This window comes from Hyperoodon ampullatus, assembly GCF_949752795.1.
Source record: "Hyperoodon ampullatus genome assembly, chromosome: 2".
In the NCBI taxonomy this organism is placed as follows: Eukaryota; Metazoa; Chordata; class Mammalia; order Artiodactyla; family Ziphiidae; genus Hyperoodon; species Hyperoodon ampullatus.
The window spans coordinates 46,747,829-46,768,860 of NC_136915.1; the positions used below are offsets into that span (position 1 = coordinate 46,747,829).

Sequence of the window (21,032 nt, forward strand, 5' to 3'; positions counted from 1 at the left end):
CGGTGGTTAGGACTCTGTGCTTCCACTGCAGGGGACATGGGTTCGATCCCTGGTCGGGGAACTAAAATCCCTCATGCCACGCAGCACGGCCAAAAACAATAAAAATAATAATTAAAAGGAAAAAAAAAAAACAGAACTTGACCCACGGGGCTGCTTTGAAGACAACATGAGATAAAACCCAAAGCACTTAGAAAGGTGCCTGACATACAGTTAGCACTCAATTATTGTTCGTTGTTATCAGTTCTTCCTTCATGAAATGGGAGGAATGTCCTGTCCCCTACCCAGCCTGAACAGGGTGAGACCGGAATAAGAACACTTTAAAAAAATAAAAACTTGGCACATAGTAAGTGCTCAATAAACACCAGTTTCCTTCACTAGAGAGTCATCATTATTAAACCACGATGCTGTACTTTAGTAACTCATCCCTCACCAGGAAACTACCACCCCAATTCCCAGCGGCTCACTCCCCCTGGAAGATCTTTGCTCCCTCAAATCGGGTGAGGCCACAGGCAAACACGGTGATCTGTACCTGCTCTTTTCCCTTCCAGTTCCCTTTGACAAAGATGCTGCTAGCAAAATAATGCCGAAGAAAGTACGTGGCGACAGCCCACTAGATTTAAGTTCATTTTCCGTAGCTTGGGGTCAGAATCGACTGAAGCACTCCAGTGATCAGGTTTTCTGCGATGCCCTGTGCTGCACGTTAGCCCGCTGACGGAAAGTCACTGTGGTATTTAAAGTGGCAGCCATCACGACTAACTCAAATTGTATTGGCTTCCCCGATGCTGAAATGCTCTGCTGAAACCATCAACTGGCCAATTCAGAGATAACACGGTAGCTGAAATTCCCTGTCATGCTGTAAAATCCCCTTTTGAAGTGGCTCCGCAGCCCGGAGACCCGCAGGGAAACCTGCGCCCAGAGCTGTGGCCAGAACCGCTCGTGTAACACCAGTGGGCACTGCCAAGAGGAAGGGCCTCCAGAGACAGGATAACATTTTCTCCTGGAAGCCTTCTAAAAGACAGCAGAACAGAGCGGCCGCGTGCACACGCCCGGCACCAGGCCTGCCCACTGAGCCGTCTGCCCCCTCAGCACTGGCCGCACGGCCAAAGCCAAGGGAAGCCCACGACATCTCCCAAAGAAAGCTGCAAACTCCTACCGAATGGCACAGAGGCAGACCCAGGCGCCAACCTCCCACGTGCAGGTTTTCTACAGTCAGTGGCTGCCACGGGGATCAGGGGCCCATCCAGTCACAGATTTGCTACCACTCTACCCCAAGCCTCAGTTTCCCCCTCTGTAAATTGAGAGGCTCTTTCTTGATATATGTTCTATGATTTGATGATTTGTTCACATATGAAATAAACCACAGTTTACAAACCATTCTTATATGCTCTCACCTGGCTTCAAAATAAATCTTGAGAGGCAAAAAAAAAACCAAGCCTTGTTTCACATCATTTGTTATCACAGATAAACCAAGTCTCAGAGAGGCCAAATGACTTAACCAAGGCCACCTGAAAGAATCAGAACCTGAACCCCGGTTATCCAAGTCCAAATCCTCTGTGCTGTCCGTGGCACTGCCTTAGTCCCATCACCAACCAGCACAGGGCCATGCATGCAGCAGGCTCACAGGAATAACTGCCCACCAGCCAACTGCTATCCTGGGCCAGTGTGCAAAGCCACGCTCTGTCCATCCCAAGAACTCGCAAAGCTGCAGCCAGCATCCCGGGCAGCAGGGAAGGCTGCCACCCTAGAGCCTGTTCTCTCAAACAGCCTTTTGTGACTGGGAGAGAAGGATCAGAGGAAAGCCTCAGACGGGGGCCACAGGGAGCAGCTGTGCTTCTTAAGGTCAGAGGACTGTAAAACAGAAGTGAAATGTCAGGCACTTCACCCAAACACACAAAGAGCGGGGGACACAAAGCCCGCCTCGGAGCTGTGCAAACAGCTGTCACCAGGAGGGGACAGGGAATTTGGAAGGCTGGGCCAACCTGGGTCAGACAGGATGCCCTGAGACCTATTCTCAAGATTGTTGCTGCGACCAGAGCCTGAGCCCTGCAGATGTTCAGAAAACAACCACCACGAGGGGCTGGAGACCACCACCACTACCCCCCGCCACTGCCACCTCAACTGCAGACGGGCAGAGGGAGCTGCCACCCAGCAGAAACAAGCAACGGACTTCAAGTGGGAGCCACTGCTTGTTCAGCACTCAGCAAGCATCTGCTGGGCACCTCTCACAGGCTCCATGAACTAAGAATACGGCAGCAAAAACGAAAGGCAAAGGTCCCCAGGAACCACCAGGCACCACCTGGAAGCAAGGCAGGGAATCAATTCTCCCAAGAACCCTCAGAGGTGGGAATGACTCCCTCCTTATTACCCATCAGGAAACTGAGGTCAGCAATTGCTTGCCACTTGGCCAAAGTCACACAGCCTATAAGATCCAAGATTCAACTTCAGCCTTTTCTGGGTAAGCGGCTTTCAAAGTTTAGACTGAGACCCACAACAAGGCAAATTTTACATTGAAAACCCAGGGCACATGTTTACTTATAGGCACCCATAAATTGCTGAAAACAGAAGTTTCCCGAAACAATGCTTATGTTTACTCTTTGCAATACAGTGTTTCTTTTTTTGTTTTGTTTTGTTTTGATTTTTTTGGTTGCACTGCTCTGCTCAGCATGCAGGGTCTTAGTTCCCTGACCAGGGATCAAACCCGTGACCCCTGCAGTGGAAGTGCGGAATCTTAACCACTGGACCGCCAGGGAAGCCCCAGAGTTTCTTTTTTTTTTGTAATTTCCAGTTCGTGACCCACTAAGTTGATTTCACAAAGCAATAACGGGTCACGACTCACAGTTACCATTCACCACTTGTCCATCTCCATTAAAACGCATATTTAACATACTTGATCCCTGGGCAGGGATCAAACCCTTCTCGCTTCTCAAGGCCTGGAGCCCAGCTCACCACCCTCAGGATTTACTCAAAACTCTGCAACAGGCCCCAGGAGCAGGGGCAGCAGAAAGGGGGTGGAGATAAGGGCTCCTGCCCTCAGGAGCTTTCAGTCTAGAAGAGGGAGAGGAAGAGATACAACCTCGACCCCCATCCCTCTACTTCCAGGCAGCAAATAGCAAATGAGTAAAAGTCACAGAGTTCCCGGGGCGGAAAGACAGAAGAATAGGTGGGTGTTCCCCTGGGGGTGGTCCTGGCAGGCCTGGTAGAGGCAGCCACATTCCAGGTTGGCATCTGCTCTACAGCAGGGCTGGAGCAAAAAAACCATCTCAAGTACCAAGGAGAAACACCAGGGACGTGTCAGAGGGGCCTGGAGAAGTTCCAGATTCCCAGAGCAAGGGAAACAGCTACAAGAGTAGGGAATGGACACTGACTGAACACCACAGGCCGGTGCTGGCCAGGAGCGTCCACGCATCAGCACTTCATCCTCACGAGCAGCAGGGCTGGTTTGGAGGCTGCATGTATGAACTCCACCCCCAGTCACTCGCGGCTGCTTGAAGAAGGTGGATTCAAACCCAGGGGTCCAGAGTGCTAATCAACCAACAGGTGGGTCACGTATCCCAGGAGCACACCTCTCACACCAGTGTTGTTCTGCTGCTGTCCCCCCTTTCGGCCATCAGAAAGCCAAGACTCATACCAGGCCTGAAATGAGATAATAAGAATGAGAGCACAGGGGGTTCCCTGGTGGTCTACTGGTGAGGATTCAGTGCTCTCACTGCCGTGGCCCAGGTTCAATCCCTGGTCAGGGAACCGAGATCCTGCAAGTCGCGTGGCATGGACAAAATTAAAAAAACAAACAAACAAAACAAAAAAAAAACAATAGCACACGTTTATGGCACTTATGCTGTACCAGACACAATATGTATTGTGTGTGTGCACGTGTGTGCATGTTTAATGTGTGTGTGCATACATAAACTCATTTAATTCTTGTAACAACCTCATGAGGCAGGTATACTTTATTAACCCCATTTTCCACCTGAGGAAACTGAAGCACAGAGAGATTAATTAAGGTGCCCAAGTTCACACAGCTTGTAAGTACAGCAAGACAGCATAGGGCAAAGGAAAGAGTTATGGAATCTGATACGGTTTACAGGTTTGAGTCCTACTGATGACTTCAGGTGGGGCATCTTTCCCCTCTGGGCCTCAGGGTACCTCCTTGTAAGACGTGACCTCCAATTCTACCACCTGCAACCCTGCTACCTACACATACTACATTAAATACCCTTCCCGGCCACCACAGGGGAATGGGGCTGTTCACCTCCTCCCACAACCAGTCGTGATGCTCTGCATCCTGGGCTCTCCAAAGAGAAGGCTTTTTAAGCACACGAGCACATCCTGGGCGGCATCTGTCTCATCCACTGGACACGGAGCAGAGCGGGCACTCAGTAACTGGACTGAATCAACACCTCAAAACTTAACAGTGGGGGCTTTCCTGGTGGCGCAGTGGTTGAGAGTCCGCCTGCTGATGCAGGGGACATGGGTTCGTGCCCCAGTCCGGGAAGATCCCACATGCCACGGAGTGGCTGGGCCCGTGAGCCAGGGCCGCTGAGACTGCGTGTGCGGAGCCTGTGCTCCACAACGAGAGAGGCCACAGCAGTGAGAGGCCCGCGTACCGCAAAAAAAAAAAAAAAAAGAAAGAAAAAAAACTTAACAGTGTCTTCTGCTCCTGGTCTGGGGGCCAGCTGACCAAGGCCTCGGGCACCCAGAACCAGCTTCCCGTGGACCTGCAATGGCTGACACACCCCTTCCTCACCTTCTCCTTAAGGGCCCTTTTAGGGACTCCTCACTCAATCCAAAGGTCAAGTGAGGCCCGAGGCCGCCCAGGGCAACGTATGTACCAAAGAGAGCTTCCCTGGTGGCGCAGTGGTTGAGAGTCCACTTGCCGATGCAGGGGACACGGGTTCGTGCCCCGGTCCGGGAGGATCCCACGTGCTGCGGAGCGGCTGGGCCCATGAGCCATGGCCGCTGAGCCTGCGCATCCGGAGTCTGTGCTCCACAACGGGAGAGGCCACAGCGGTGAGAGGCCCACGTACCGCAAAACAAACAAAAAAAAAAGAGGACAAAGACAAGACCCCCAACTGCGGGGCTTTCGAGGCTGGTCATCCCTGCAAACACTGACACAGCACTGCCCTGCACAGGAAACCTTCCCTGGACAGTTTTCCATGCCTTTCTCACAGTTACCCCCACAGTGGGCTGAGCAAGTACGACCCTTGTGCCCACCTTACAGTCAAGAGAACAGACCTTGAAAAGTGGCGGCCCCCCGCAGCCGACAAGGGGTGTGAAGCCGAAATCTGCATCTAGGTTTCTGCACGTGCCAAGCTGCAAGCTCTTCCCATTCAGCAACGCGGCAGCCACACACGGGAGTGGGACAGGACCACTCTGTCCGACACAGATAAGGGGCACAGACGTCACAGGGGAGCATTTATCAGTGCCAGCCTATGCCAGGACCGCCTGCTCTGTCCCTGGCAGGGGTCTGGGGGGTGGGGAGACAAGACACTGGTATTTGGGGGAGGACTCCATGACACATCAGAGGAGCCCAGGCACCGGAGGGCATCATCAGGAAATTAATGTATCCAGTTCCCTAGGGTCAACTTGCTCTTCCAGAAAAACATGCTGTTATCTCCATCATATTAAAAGGTTCTGGGGGAAACTTTGGGGATATAAAAAGAAAGGAGGGCTTCCCTGGTGGCGCAGTGGTTGAGAGTCCGCCTGCCGATGCAGGGGACACGGGTTCGTGCCCCGGTCCAGGAAGACCCCACATGCCGCGGAGCGGCTGGGCCTGTGAGCCATGGCCGCTGAGCCTGCGCATGCAGAGCCTGTGCTCCGCAACGGGAGAGGCCACAACAGTGAGAGGCCCGCGTACCGCAAAAAAAAAAAAAAAAAAAAAAAAAAAAGAAAGGAAACAAACTCACCAAGCACTGGCCACAGAGAGACAACCATTTTATATATATAATCCTACTTAACCCTCACAACAAACCCATAAAGGATTCACCATTTCCCCATTTTACAGATGGCGAAACCAAGGCTCCAAAAGTCCACGCTGCCAGGAAATGACAGAGCAGGAACTGGAACTCAGGTGTGCATCCCAGCCACCAGTCAGAACCCAAACCCTTCAAAATCCAGAGGATTCAGGGCCCAAGGGGGGGGAGGGAAGCATAACATGGGAGAGAAACATTCCTAAAACTCATCTTGCCAAGGCTACAAAAAACCCCATTACCCTGGCGAATCAAAAACAAACAATCATCATTGTCTATTTGCTGTAAGCCCCCAGCAACATGTATTAAAGAAGTTTATGTGAATCGTCTAATGCCCTTGTGCCGTGGTCAGAATTATTACCAAGCTAAAAAAGATTAATTTTTCTAAATACTCTAAGCCCCAGACACTATTATAAAGGCTACAGCTAGTGTAACATTTCTGTTATCTTGGCTGACAGGCCCTCAAGCACACGCACCTCCCCTCCACCGCTCCCTCTTAAGCTCACACACACACACTCACCACAGAGGCGGGAAGGTCAAGAGAAGGGGCGAGGAGGCTCTGGCCCGAGGTCCCCGCTACAGAAGCAGCTTGCCTTGGAAAATCGAGCTGGGTGTCTCCCGGCTCCCTCAGAGCGGTGAATGGCACACAGCTAACTCTTGGTCCAAGTCTGCAAAGGCTTAGCTAACAAAGATGGCATTATGCACAGACTGGAGCGCACGGCTGGTCTTGGAGTTCAAATGAAGTGACCACTGCCAAAAACTTTGTTTGGGTCCCCCCTGCTCCCCCCGCCCCACCTCCCGCCTTGAAATAAAGGGCAAGGATTTGCAATTTGGGGTCTTGCCGCCACTTGAAACCCATTAAGATGGCCACACTGCCCGGGTTCTGGCAAAAAGCAATTCCAGTTACTCATTTAGTGTTTAATTAGCTACCGATAGAGGAGGCTGGCAGCCTCTGGGGTTAAGAGGAGCTGCAGCAAACAGGGTGGGAGCCCGAAGAAAGGCCACAACACACAGTCTGAGCTCCAATGGTGGGGGGGGAAGCAACCGTGTGTATGTTTTGTTTTTATAATCTGCCACACAAGGTGCCAAGGGTCAGAGCCAAAGGCAACGCCGTGAACTTGCCAGGACCTCTGGGCAGATAGCTAGAGCGGCTTATCGCGGGGGAGAGCACGCCCCCAGCTCCTCAGAGCCCAGCTGCGGCCTTCTCCCGCTCCTGCCCACGCTGCCACCCTCTCACACCCCTGCCCCCAAAGGGTTCTGGCAGTCAGGGACGCTCCCCGCCTGGAAGGAACCTTAGCTCGGCACATCCAAGGAGAGCCCTCTCAAATATCACTTTGCTATTTCAAACCCACCAAGGACGCTGGACCCCTGCCACAGAGCCACAAATACCTCAGCTCCCGTCCACGCCCAGGACTCTGGGGCGCTTTCCGACTTTACCCAACCTGCCTGGAGACACAGGCTCACAGCTGGGAGTGGAGGGGGGTCAGCTGAGTCCTGCTGGGGGGAGCACAGGGCTAAGAGAGCCAGCCCCACTGAGGCTGACCTGAAAGGGACCGCAGGTCTTCAGAGCAGGGAAAGTGAGGCCCACGACTCGCCAAGGTCATGGGACTCCACATCCACTTGGCACCCCACATTCTTCACTGGGGATCACAGAGGGGACAGCAGCCATGAACCTCCTGAAATCATGTACAAAGTCTCCCTAGTGGGGATACATGCGTTTTCTGGAAGGAAAGGCCATAGCTTTTATCACATTTTCCCTGACAAAAGAGCCACCGCACCATAACAAACTCCCTTCTCGGAGGCCAGGTCCCACCTCTGCCAGTGACTCTGCAATTCACCTCTCAGGGGCTTTAGTTTAATTCTCTGCTAAATTTATTTCTTCAGCGACCATACATGGGCACACTTTGGGTCAAATGATAATATCTTCCCTCTGTTTCGCACAAGTTCTGTATCAAATGAGGGTTGTCAAAAGCTCAGAGGTGGAATTTGGAAGTGTGGGGTCTAGTCCCAGCTCTGCCACCTCCTGGCTACATGCCCTCAGACAAGCCATCTAAACTCTAGGCCTCAGTTTCTTCATCTGTAAAATGGGAGTGAGATTAAATAATAAAACCTGACCAACAGGCAGCTGTGAAGCCAAACCACAACCATGTACTGAAAAAGCGTTTTGAAAAGTACAGCAATGTGAGGGTCACTGCTCTCCAGCACCTTCAACTCAAAGGCACTGAGCCAGTAGGCGGGACTGTCCACTCCACAAAAGGCCAGGACCAGACAGACATTCGGCATCTAAGAGAATCCAAGGGGACCCAAGGGCTTCACCAGAGAACCTCTGCTCTGGCCGGAGGGGAACAGCAAGGAAACCACAGGCAGGGTCCCTGAGAGCCTCTTCCCATGGCCTCTGGCCTCTTCTGACTTCAGGTAAACCAATTTCTCAGAAAAGTACATTCTGGGTACCAAACCCTGCATCGCTCTTCATTACGTGTGGTCAACATCAGGGTGCTCCGGCTTATACACAATAAGCCAAGCAAACTGAAGTTTCCAGGTGTGTGGAGGAAAATAGACTGTGACTCAAATAAAAACTCACCAATTCAGAGAAAATTTAAACCCCCTCTCCCTCTGCTGAGTCACCTGGTTCATTCCCGGCCCTGTGGCCTGGCTTGGACTGACCCACCACCAGGAAGGGGAGACCACTGGCCAGGAACACAAATTCACTTCGCTAGGAGAGCTGAGACCAGGATCTTCCCAGATGAGGACCTTCCCAGGCCCACAGGAGTCCCTCCTCACCCATGCCCCACACACACTCACTACTCACTACCCACCGAGGCCCAGGCGGGTATATCTGAGCTGCACGGACAAACCATGAGAATCTCTGAATCTCCTTGATTGAAAACAGAAGGCCAGTTACCGCATGCTCTTATTTACACTCCGCTTTATCTTCTAAAAAGGATTTAAGGTAACTAGTCAACCCACATTAAAATCACCTGGCTCAAGATGACCCAGCAAAAACAAGTCACTAAAAGAACATCTTCCAATATTCTACTGGCTATCCAAATTACCAAAATGCCCAAAAATGAGTATTTTTTCTTACCCATAGCTCCTTAATACCTTCATTCATTTAGCATGCGTGCCTACTATGTTCAAGGTATTGTGGGAGCTACAGAAATGAATAGCTCTTAGACGAATGGTCTCTGGCATGGAAAAAATGAATAAGCTGTGGTTAGAAAGACAAACCTGAATGAGAAGTTAGCAGGAATAGGTGCAAACGGGTGACATTTGCCATGGACCTGTGCAGCCAAGTCTCGGCAGTGTTAGGAACACAGATTCTGGAGTCAGTTATGACCTGAGTTTGGATCCTAATTCTTACAACTATGATAACCTCTCTGTGCCTCAGTTTCTTCATCTGCAAAATGGAGTTAGCAACATGTCTTCTCTCCCAGGGCCACTGGCAGCTTGAAATGAGAGCCTGAAGCTAAAGTGCCCAGCACAGGGGCCCAGCGCATGGAAAGCCACCAACAAAGGCTTTGTACAGGTGGTTTGTATAGACACTGAGATGAAGGAGTGATCAGGGTGTGCAGCAAACTATCACCAAGGTCCTCCACAAAGAAGCTGAAAAGTGGACAGGACGTGACGGATAAGAGAGGCATTCACCCCAGACAAAAGGAAGGGAATCCAAAAAGAGGCTTCAGCAATAACTCTAGCAAGAAAGATAAGGGTGAACAAGATAGTAGCCATGAGAATGGAGAGAACACACGAAAATTTGAGGAGGACAAAGAGAAAAAGAGGGTTCCTTTTCTTCATTTTCTTAAATATTTTTTCATTTTCCCATTGCTTCTCCTTCACCCCTGCAACTCAATACCCACCCCCCTTAACTCCTTCACAATAGAGACGTTCCCTCCCCATCCCCATTCATCACTCCATCCCTCCTTTCACATGACCTGACTCTCAGGCCACATGACACCAAGTGGATCCCAATCCAGGAGAAAGGGTTTTGGTCCCAAGATCTGTGAATCCTGGGCCTCAGTCACTGTGATTTCAGCTCTTGGTAGCTTCTTCTAAATGTCTACACCAACCTCAGCAATCTCTACACAATTCTCCCGCCCTTCCTCAGCAAATCACTGAAAGAAAACCCATGTAAACGTTCACTACCACCATACTGTTCCAAGATGGCGGACCAAACCACAAATTGCCAAAGAGAGTCTCACGTCATGTACTAGAGAGGCAAACTTAGTTAAAAATTATTAACTTCTCTGAAAGATAGCACAGACATCCTATATCAAGAGAGTGACTGGAAATAGGTACGTCCCCCGCCCCACTCTAAAATGAAACCATTTTGCATAGCTGTCAAATACAGGCCACACAGGAATTGGCCATCCACAGGTTAAAACACACACACACACACACACACACACACACACGATTTTTACTAGGTAGAAAAGTCAAATTCACCAACTATTTTTATACGGCTAATGTAACTCAGCCTCTACGCCAGGAAACTCTGTGATCATCACCACCGATTTTCCCAGAAGAACCACATCACAAGTGAACCAGCCCTCTCACCTTGTACTACTAAAACTTCACCAGGCCGTAAGAACCATTCAGCAGCTTCTCTTTTTCAACCCTGGAGAGGGCACAAGAACTGGTCAATTTCCTCAGCATTCCACTCCAAGGGTATTAACCTTACAGTCATAGCAAAATTTCATCGCACTGAATATTCTCAAAACCAGGGAGCCCCCAGGGGAGTCTCTAAGTCCTCATATTACAAGGAGAAATTTTCACCAGAAAGATACTTGTGGCATGGGATCCGACCACTTGTGAAACTCAACCAAATGGGTTCTGGTCTCCCAGGACAGTTTCAAACTGCATGCAGGGGATGCAGATGGCCTGGCCAAGTGGGTGGGCTCTGATGACGTTCAAAAAACCAACTTCCATGCCCTAGAGCTTTGGGACCATTTCTTCCTACCTCATGCAGAAGTGCAAAATCCAATAAATCACCTCTTAAGTGCACGTGTGTGTGCACACATACAGGCACACACACACACTTAACCTTCTACAAGACCAACAGGAAGCAAAGGAGGCTGGGAAGATCTTCAGGCACTTCCCCTTCCATCCCCCCCAGAATATCCTAACCTGTTTCATCTGATCGTAAGTCTGACTCCACCCCAACTATAGTCCAATTTTTTTTTTAAGGGGACCTTGGTGGGATATGGACATGTGGCAGACATCTCTCTTATAAGCATTTCATAAATCTTAAGAAACTCATCCAGGGAGAATGAATGATAGAGTAGAAAGCACTACAATGTGATGAAACTATCTTCACAAGAACATTTTCAACACAGGTTTATGGACCAGCCAAGGACCTCAAAGTACACACTGTCTGAATGGACAACACAAGCCCCCCGCCATAAACACACACACGCACCCCCCTCCAAAAACATAATTTGGAAGATTGCTCCCTGGAAAGTAACCTAAGAATCTATTTCACCAAATTGTCACTCAAACACACCTTCTACTCCAAAACACAAGTTTCATATTTACTTTTTATTTTTCTTGGTTGTGGTCAACTTCTTCATAAACCAGCACCAAAGAGGCTCAGCCCCACCATCCTTCCAGGGGACTGCCCAAACAGAACATAAACCCCACATGGTTGAGCCCCGCATAACACCATTTAATTCTCCAGATAGGGATCTACACTCTTCTGCATAATTATAACATTATGAAATACCCTTCACCAAGTTAGACCGCTGCTGGAGGAGAGTACGGGGCGAGGGCAGCAGGGAGGTGGGCAGGACAAAAAGAAAGGCAAGGAGAAAACAAAGACCACTGCCAGTTGGCTGTGTATTTGCTTTTGGTACTAAAGAAGTTCAAGTTATCCAACCCTGCAATTATCGCCAGGATTAAAAATTTGTTACTCACGTAATCATGAAAGGCTTTTGCTTCACTTGAATGTTCACAAGTGTCTCGCCTTTCAGGAGCTGCACAGTAAAGGTCCCAAAATACGCTGCAAGTTGAAAAATAAAATAAGATCAGGTTACTAATTATTACTTGTGTGCCCAACAGCAAGTGTACAATGCACGGTGCTAACAGCACCACGTCTCCCCAAGGCTCAATCCCAGCTTCCCAGCCTTCATTGGGCATACTCAGCCTAACAACAAAATGGACCCAACCTCTCTGACAGCCTGGCATTTGTAATAAGAGTAACAGCTCTCATCCATCAGACACCTACTATGTGCTGGATGCCTCATGCCCATGACACTGCTTGTAACTACCACAGCGCTGTAAGGTAGGTGATTTTATCCCCACGTTATACATGGGGCAACTGAAGCTCAAGCAGGTTCGGGTAACCCACCCACCGATGCCCGGATGGGACAGACAGGAATCTGGATGAGAATCCATGCCTGTCTCATCTGTGCTCCTGTTACCACCCCCCACCTCCACCCAAAATGGCTGCACTTCATAAAAAGGTTAAATTGTCAAAGTCAGGACTATGACTCATATGCACAGCAAACTGGGTGACTCTGGCGATAAAGGGAATCTACAGGTTCTTCACCCCAGAGCCCACACCCCCATCTCCTGCCAGCCCACCCGACTCTCAACCAGGCCCTCCCCCAAGGTGTTCTCATACAGAAACCATTCCTCCCCTGCCCACCAAAGAACATGTATCAATTAGCCAAAGGTTATGTTATGGATAACCAAGTATCTCGTTCTTTCACGTTGAAATAGGGCCCTCCTCAGACAACCACCTGTCCAGCAAAAGGAAGGGGGCGGATTTCCCTGCCTATCCCCCCTCCATGATTCTTGTATGGTCACCCCAACACTTTGCATTGTGTGAAAACAGACATACAAATCCTCTGTCAACCAGTAAAACCCTATACAAACACAGGGTAGTCACTGGTATCAACAAGGGGCCTTAGAAACCCTCTCCAGGTCGGGAGCCCAAGGCCCAGGGATAGGAACCCGCTTGAAGGGTAAAACGTGCACCAGAGCGGAAGTCTGACTACCAGACCAGTGCTCCTGTCACCATCACAAACAGCCAGCTCTGCCAGTCACCTGACAAGCACCTCACTCCAGGTGCGTGAAGAACGCAGCCTGGCCCTCTTCAGATCAGCTCCACCACTTCCTGCCACCCCAAAAGCCACGTTCGGTGTCAAATCACAGAGCCACCACTGCCTGAGCCCAGCATGACACACTCTTACTTCCCGGAGCTGAGATAAGGCTGGAGAAGTTGCCGGGGATTAAGGATAGAACAGGATAATCGGGGACTTCTGCTGACTGCAGAGGGAGGCTCGAGAACATTTCTTTCTGTGCTCTGAGGCTGCACACATCTGACTAACTTCCTCCACACACTAAAGATTTCTAACACTACAAACTCCCCAGTCCCTTCTGAGTAACTTTTACTCAAAAGCCTAAATTTCTGCAAAATCCACGGTGGACAGACCCGCCAGCTCCAACCCCACACTCCTCTCCAAAAGCTGCCCCAGAAAACCTACCACCCACTCCTACAGACAGAATCCTTCCACCGAATGCCTCCAACTCCGCAGTTCCAAGGTTGGCAAAAGCAATTAAAACCTCATTTTCTCCGTGCAAGTTAGAACAGACACTTCATCCCCGTGCATTTCAAAGACACTTGAAACAGTTACCCCAGCGAGCTGGCGGTCAGGTAAACGCGCTAAGATCCCAAGACAGGGCACTCCGTTTTCCTGAACTTCACCAAAATATCAAAAGCCACTCTGCTCTCTTTTCCCTTTGAAAAGGATGTCAAAGACTCCACCAATCGGTCCCACAAAACACCCAAGTCTTACACTCACAGCAACTCCTTCCCGCTGACCCCAAGCCTCCCTCCTGCGGGCTGCAAACCCGGGAGCAGACCGGCGGTGGTCCCACCCGGACAGGGCCCAGGGGCCTGGGAGAGGGTCACAGACAAGAGAGAGCCCCCATCTACCAACTACAGGCACTCTGCCAGATTCTCAGTAAAACGAAACTTGGTGGTTTTAGGGATACTTAGAGCAGTGGGGGGAGGGGGGAGGTCCAGTCGGTCTGAATCAGTATATTTAAAGGAAGTGGCAGCCCCTTCTTGCTCTTTCTCAGGGTGCCTGGAAAAGGTCCCCATGGATTTCTCTCTCAAGGTTTTGAGCTCACAGAAGAAAAAGGAAGGGGCAGGCCAGTTGTAAAACAGACCTGGTGCCCCTCCACCCACCCCACCCCCACTCCCTCTAATTAAAGCAACGTGCAGAACTGACAAAAACCCATGCAGGTTTTTTTTCTCAAGCCCATGCCCAGCGCCTCAGAGTGAGATGTAAAAGTACGGAGTTTCTAGGCAAACACCAGGCACGATTAGTAGGGTTTTCAACAGTGGGCAAAGAGGAGGCAGAAACTTAGGCACCGACCTCGTCTGCCCTCTTCCTCCTTTGCCAGTCCTGAGGGACCCACGGCACCCTGCTCTATGCAACGCTGGGGACTAAGGCATGGAGGGACCCGCTCCAGGCCTCGCATCTTTGTTCACTTGAAGCCGGGGGCTCAGAACAAAACAAACACACACACAAAACTATCACACAAACTTACCACCACCACGAGTGCAAAAACCCAGGCGGCTCTCCCAACGTGATGTTTTTTTCCCATCGAATCTAGAAAGGAGAGAGCAGAGACAGCTTAGAGGAGCAGAGAGAAGAGGTGGGCTAGGGGCTTCCCAGAGCCAAAAGGCTGTGAAGACCAACTAACAATAAATGCCAAAAGGTGATAAAAATTCAAAATGGTGGCCACAGTGGCTGCTCCAGAAAACAAAGGCTTTAAGAATAGTGAGGAGGAGGAGGAGTGTCAAGAAATTGGATGATGGGGGGAGTTCCACTCACCTCCGACAAGAAGGTCTGTGCTGATTTCTGTGCTCCTACGTGCAGTAAATATTCGTAGACGTACAAAGCTAACCTGGAAAGTGGGTAGCGGGCACAGAGAGAGAGAGGGAAAGCGTCAGACCACACCGGGCGCTCGCTCCTGGACCTTGCCAGTTGGCCTCCAAGCCTGTCCTCCAACCCTGTCCGTGCTGTCCCATTGTGGCCCCGACCAGAGGTGAGCAGCTAGCTCGGTCCTGCCTGGGGCCACGGGTACGAGCAGTTAGGGGGTGGGTACGAGGAAACGCGTTTACTTCAAGCCGCGAGGGCTGGAGAGCAGCCCCCGAACTTGAACTTCCAAGTAGCTTCGGGACCAAACCCACCTAGGTCTCCCAAACTCGCAAGCCACCCAACCCCCGAGCCTCGCTCCTTTTCCCAATCCACTCCTTGCCACCGACCCACCCTCTCCCCACGTTTGAGAGTCCGGGGAGACTCAGTCCTGGACTCTGGAGTGCTCCGCGAGCTCTGGAGAGGGCAGCAAAGCGCCGCCCTCACCACCTCCCCCCAAAACAACTGTCCCCCAAGCCTAGGGCCAAGCCGGCGCCGCCGTCCCTGCCCAGCCCGGCGCCCCGGAGGGCGCGGGGCCGGCGGCGAGGCCAAGGGCAGGGAAGGGAGAGCGCTCCCGGCCGAACAAAGCCCCCGGCACGCACTCCTCACGCCGCGGGCGGACAAAAGGAGCCTTCGGGGCTGCAGAAGCCACGCGCCCCCTGCCCGCGCCCGGTGGGCAAAGTGCCGTCACCGCGGCGAGCGCCCCGGCTGGAGCGAGCGCCCAGGCTCGCTCGCGGGACCTCGTCCATCCCTCACCGCGGGCCCCCGCGCCCGGCACGCCCCAAGGCCACCAAGTGCCCCCTCCCCCGGCGGCGCCCCCAGACGCCCCAACCTCCGCCGCCTCCCAACAATGGGCTCTCCCACGCCGCCCGCCGCGGCCTCGGGAAGGGGCCAAGCAGGCGGCGCCGGGGCCCGGGACTCAGCAGCCCCCGCCCGCCCACCTGCCTCCCACCACCCGCCCGCAGCCCGGCAGCGGCGCGGCCGCCACTTGGAAAATAGGGCTTACTTTTCCCGAGCCTGCCCGTCCGAGGGCACCGCCGAGCCTTTGCCTTTGGCAAACATGGTTTGCAGAGAAGAGGGCGCCGAGCCTCGCCGCCGCCGCCGCCGCTACCGCTCCGGCTGCTCCCGAGCTGCCCCCTCGCTCCCGGCCCCCTCCCCGGCGTTCGCTCGCTCGCTCGCTCGCGCTCTCCTCGCCGCGCTCCCCTCCCTCCCCCCCAGGCGCTGGCTCCGCGCTCTTTCCAGCTGTCAAAGCGTCAGCCCCGGCCGCGGCCCCATCGCCCTGGAACTCCTCCCGCGCCGGCTCGGCCTGGGGTGCCGGTGCCACCGCCGCCGCCGCTCTCCCGCCGGCCCGGCTGCCCACTGGCTCGCTCGCGCGCCCGCCCGGCTCAGCCTGCGTCTCCCTCAGCTCCTCCGGCACCGCCGCCGCCGCCGCCGCCGCCGCTGGTCTACTTGGAGCTCAACCGAACGTGGCTACCCGGGCGAGGGAGCAAGGCGGGCGTCAACGTCCCGTGATTGATAGGCGCCTCGGCCAATCGGCGTGATGGGGCGGGGCCGGGCGGCCCGGGAGGGACGCCCTGTCAGCGCCCGACCGCGGCAGTCCCCGCTGCGGCCGCCACCGAGGAGCCGCTATTCCTGCTCCTGCGGGCCAACGGGGTGGGGGGCGGGAGGGAAGGGGGGGCCGGGTGTGCGAGCCTCTGTTTTCTCTAGATGTGGGGAGGGGACACGAATCGGGACAGGGGAGCTCTAGTCCCCCGGCCCCCGCGAGAAGAGGGTCCGACGGGCGCTCTCCGCGGCGTGGACCGCTGGGGAGCGGGGGGGCGCTGCGGCGTAGTCGGAGGGGAGGGGTCGCGGACCCCTGAGCGGAGCACCGCCGGCTCCCCCCTGCCACGTCCCTTTCCCTTATCTGCCCCTCACCTCCCCCAGCCTCAGCCCTACGCCGGCCCAGCCCTTATCTCCCCCTCCCCCTCGCTTGCCCTCCCCTTGGGCTCCGACCTCGGCCCCCTCCCCAGACTCCCACCCGTCCCCGCCTTGGCCGCCCCGCCCCCGATCCTCCCTCTCGCCCAGTCTGGCTTCGGAGCGCCGGGCCCGGGGCTCCACGCTGAGAACTGGGCGGCTCGAGCCGGCGCCGAGGCGCGAGGCTGTTCCTTTACTAGATCATTAAAATACTTTGGAAAACCCCAAAGTGGAGTCGCGCGAAAATGGCCCTTGGACTGCTTTGGGGAGCCTGGGGGAAGGGACTGAGGACTTTGGCTAAGAGAACGGAGAGTGATTGCTCCCAAATTTCCAAGGTCTGCCCGCCCTAGCAAGTTAGCCCCTCGGCTTCTCCACGAGATGATGGTGCCATTCCGGGGTAGGGGGGCGTCACCTGGGCGCCTCGCTACGCGGAATGCGCGCCACAGAAATCTGCGAACTTCAAATAAATGGAGCTAAATTGGGGAGCGGGGGACGAGAGTCAGGCGTGGGGGGAGGGGAAGCTTCCATTGTCAGTGACCCAGGTGTACAATGGGAAATTGAGGGGGGGGGGGCTGGCAGAGTGACCCAGCTATTTGCTGCTGACTCCTTTCTGCCCACGGCGAGAACCCGAAGACACACTGAGTGTCCCTCACTAGAGACTCTTTAAGACGAGAAACCAACCAAACGGGAAGACTCCCCCATTTTCAGACTGTTTTTAGAGCGCGGTTCTCTTTAAATGTGATAAAACACTGTCGGCACTGTCTCTTTAAAAGAGTCAAGCAGAAAAAGCTGTGTAAGCGCTGATTGGCTGCCTGTTTGGATACATCTTTAGGGGAGCCTTGAAACTGTTAGCCTAGGTTGATTTTTTTTTTTTTTTAACAGCGCTGTTCCAATAAACAAGTAACGCCCCTCCCCCTAACATGCCTCGCACCAAACAATTAAAGGATAGGTCAGTGTCCTGGGGAAACACGTTTCAAGTAGGGAAACTCAGAACTAGATTCAACAAAATCAAGTATAATTCACTACCATTAAACTTTGCTTATTTTGATTTGTCGAAGAGAGAAAAAGGGGCTTTAAAAAGAAATGCCCCGCAGCAAACGGATCTGCATTGGTTCAGGAAGGAGACTCTGGGTGCATTTTTGGAATAATGTTCTGCTCAGTGTAGCAGCCTCCCTAAATTAGAATATAGCCAGGCCCTACCAACGCTTCTGGACGCGCTGTGTTCTCTGTTGGGACCTAGCGCTGGAAGGGGAAGGGGGCAGAAAAAGGAAAACTGAACCCTAGTCTCTGGCTGTCTGTGCTAGCTCCCAGTTTAAAGGTTGTTTTGTGAATGAGAGAAGCATGGAGGTTGGGAGGGAGTTGAAATACAACGATAGGGGAGAGAAGGAAATAATTACAGTTATTTTTCCCCCAGGCGGTTTAATTTAATAGGGCTAACTTAAGGTACCTTAGAGCCCACACTAATTAAATTGGCCTGCTCATACCCTTCCCCTGGACTTCTGTTTTTGATGGGCTAGGAATGGCCAGGAATGGCTTGTCAACAGCCTGACTCACAAGAAGCCTGACTCATCTTGGGTCTGCAAGGCCCACAAATTATGAGTGTCATGAGTGTGGGTTAGGTCCCAGCTCAAGGAAAACACTGCCCTTCTCTGGCCCTACTGCATCACAGCTCTACCAAGTTGGCCATGCTGTGTCAGAGTTAGGGCTGCAACACAGGTATATCTGTTTGTGCATCATTCTCCTCACCTGTCAAATGGGAAGGGGGATCTTTAATATCTCTTGAGAGTCTGATGTTCTATGATGCTAAGATTTCCTTTCTATAGTTTTCTTTCCCCACCCTGAAAAAAGGACAAGCACCTCCTTTCAGAGCAGGTGTGGCATGCATTTGGGGAACTTGTGCCAGGCTCTCTGTCCTTGTGGTCTTCCCTTTGCTGGGGCTTGACACAGAATGTTGGTAGGTTCATGGTGGACCTAAAAGAGATAGTGGGAGGGCCCAGGCAGAGCGAGAAGGGAGGGTGCCATAACCTCCCAGCCTGCTGGAGAGAGGGGAGCTGATGGGTTCCCAGGAAGTAGGACCACTGAGCAGCCCCAACTAGGTGTGCAGTTGCTAGCACAGTGATCCAAAATGCGGTCAGATCAGAAGCAAACACCCTACCCCAGAATGGCACTTTCTCTGGAGAAGCCAAAGGACTCACTTGATAGGCAGGCAGACCTGGGAAATTTGGGCACAATCACTCTCTCTTCACTTACCCCAAGTCCCCCATCCATTCCCCCAGGCTATCTTTCCCCACTGGACCCCCCCAGTTCCCACCTTCCCCACCCCACCCCACATCTTCTGGCCCGGAGTGCCTCCCACCCCAGCCCCCTCCTTTGCTCATTCTTTAAGGCTTGCATCCTCTCCAATGCCTCCTCCATAAAAACCTCCCGGCTTTTCACTCCTGGAGTAAAACCCATCCCTCTAACCCTCTGCTTGGTCTCATTTTGCTTGAACCTCCAGAATAGCTCTCCATTCATTCTGCCCATTGTTGTGGCCATTTGTTTACTGTCTGTCTCCCCAGCCAGAGGTGGTTGGGGGCTGGGAGGGCAGGAACTAACTCTGAGTCATCTGTGTGTCTCCAGCACCCAGCACAGGTTCAGTACCTGTGTGCAGTTAGCACTCCATGTACGCACCAGGAGCTACGGGGAACAAGAAAGGAAAAAGTGAGCTCATCCCCAAAGTAGCTCTGGGACGGGTAAGGAAATAAGAAATGCACACCAACAACAATAAGATTAGATAAGGCCACACCCCCAGCTCAGCCCCACAGCCTAAACTATAGCAGCTTGCAACTACTGTACTTTCAGTTCCCAGAATACACCAAGCTATTTTACACATCCACCCTATACACATTCTTTCTTCCTCTCCCTCTCTCTCTCTATTCCTCCCTCCCTCTCTTCTTCCCTCTTTCCTTCCCTTGCTTTTTTTTCTTTCAGGACATGTTTATTGAGCATCTACTATGTACCAAGCACTGTTCTAGGCACTGGGTAATAATCTGGGCAGAAATCCTTACGCCATGTTGCTTACACTGGTGTGAAATCCTCTGCCCTAAAGGCTCTTCCTGTGACAGACTTCTAATATTCTAAAATCCAGCCTGGGAAAGCCTTCCCAGGAAGCCATCTCTGGGCTCCTGGTCTGGGCTAGAAATCCCCTGGTGGCCCCTCTGCCTCTCCCTGACCATGACCTATTGCTGTTGGCCTCTGTGCATGGGTGTGGTCCTGTGTGCATTTCCCCCAAAGGAATGTGAGCGCCTCTCCTCCGGGTCAGGGAATGATCATCATTCACCTGTGGACCTCCAGTGTACAGCAACAGTGGTGAAAGGAACAGAACAAGTGAGTAACTGAGTGACCAGAATGTGGAGGGACAGGCAGGTGGGGTGGAAGAGGGGAAGGAGAGGTGAATTACAAGCTTAGGCTAAGATGACCACTCGTTCACTCAGGTGCCAGAAACTGGGGGGCAGAAATCCTGGGCTCTGGGATCCGGTTGGTGGGGGCCAGGCCTCCAGAAGGTGGCACTTAAAGGAATGAGGCTTCAGGTCCATGGGCTCAACCCAGGAGGTTGTGCTTGCCAAGAATGACAGAGGATCCCTTTTCCTCTCCCTGGCTTGCAGCTCTGTTTCTGTGTTCCCCATAGCTGCTAGGAGTCTGGGGGCTGCCCCACTGTCCCCCACACCGCGCCCAGGGACGTTCAAATGGATGCTGAGCATGCAGCCCATCCCCTTCCTGCCCACTGGGTCCTGGGATTTTGAGGAGGCACCTCGGGTCAATTCCTTGGGTAATTCTGCCCAGAGAGGCTCAGGCCCAGGCTGGTCAGCCCCAGTTTTAGCAGAAGTTTCCTCAAGGGCATTGGGGGCTTCCATGGGAGGAGTGCAAAATCCAGGGCCTGGAGACTTGGCTTCAGCCTGGCTCAGGGCCCCGCTGGTGGACCTTGGGCAGATGATATTCTCTCTCTGAGCCTGTCTGTGAAATGAGGATGTTAAATGAGGGAACTGATGGGGAATCATTTGCTGGGCTGTCCGTCGGTGTTGGCCGAGCCCACGGTTCTGACACCTCTGGACAATGGAGAGTCACTACTGTGAAGGTTGTGTGGAGGCTCTGAGGAGGTAGTAATTGGGGTAACATTTTGTAACTCGAAAAAGATGATTACTCCTGA

At 52.8% G+C, this 21,032-nt stretch overlaps 1 protein-coding gene across 7 annotated transcripts in view; it reads right to left on the reverse strand.

The window, feature by feature from the left end:
* The window catches only part of SSBP3 (single stranded DNA binding protein 3), a gene marked incomplete at its 5' end in the record, with an annotated part of 164,498 nt that extends 148,543 nt beyond the window's left edge, over positions 1 to 15,955 (reverse strand). For 6 of the 7 annotated variants that reach the window (XM_079696920.1, XM_079696921.1, XM_079696918.1 and 3 more), the window contains 4 exons: positions 11,877 to 11,961; positions 14,523 to 14,584; positions 14,810 to 14,882; positions 15,900 to 15,955. In XM_079696920.1, coding sequence (XP_079553046.1) covers positions 11,877 to 11,961; positions 14,523 to 14,584; positions 14,810 to 14,882; positions 15,900 to 15,955 — 276 coding nt within the window. The remainder of the gene's footprint in view (positions 1 to 11,876; positions 11,962 to 14,522; positions 14,585 to 14,809; positions 14,883 to 15,899) is intronic. The other variant, XM_079696919.1, reaches the window with a different exon arrangement.
* Positions 15,956 to 21,032: the final 5,077 nt, after the last annotated feature.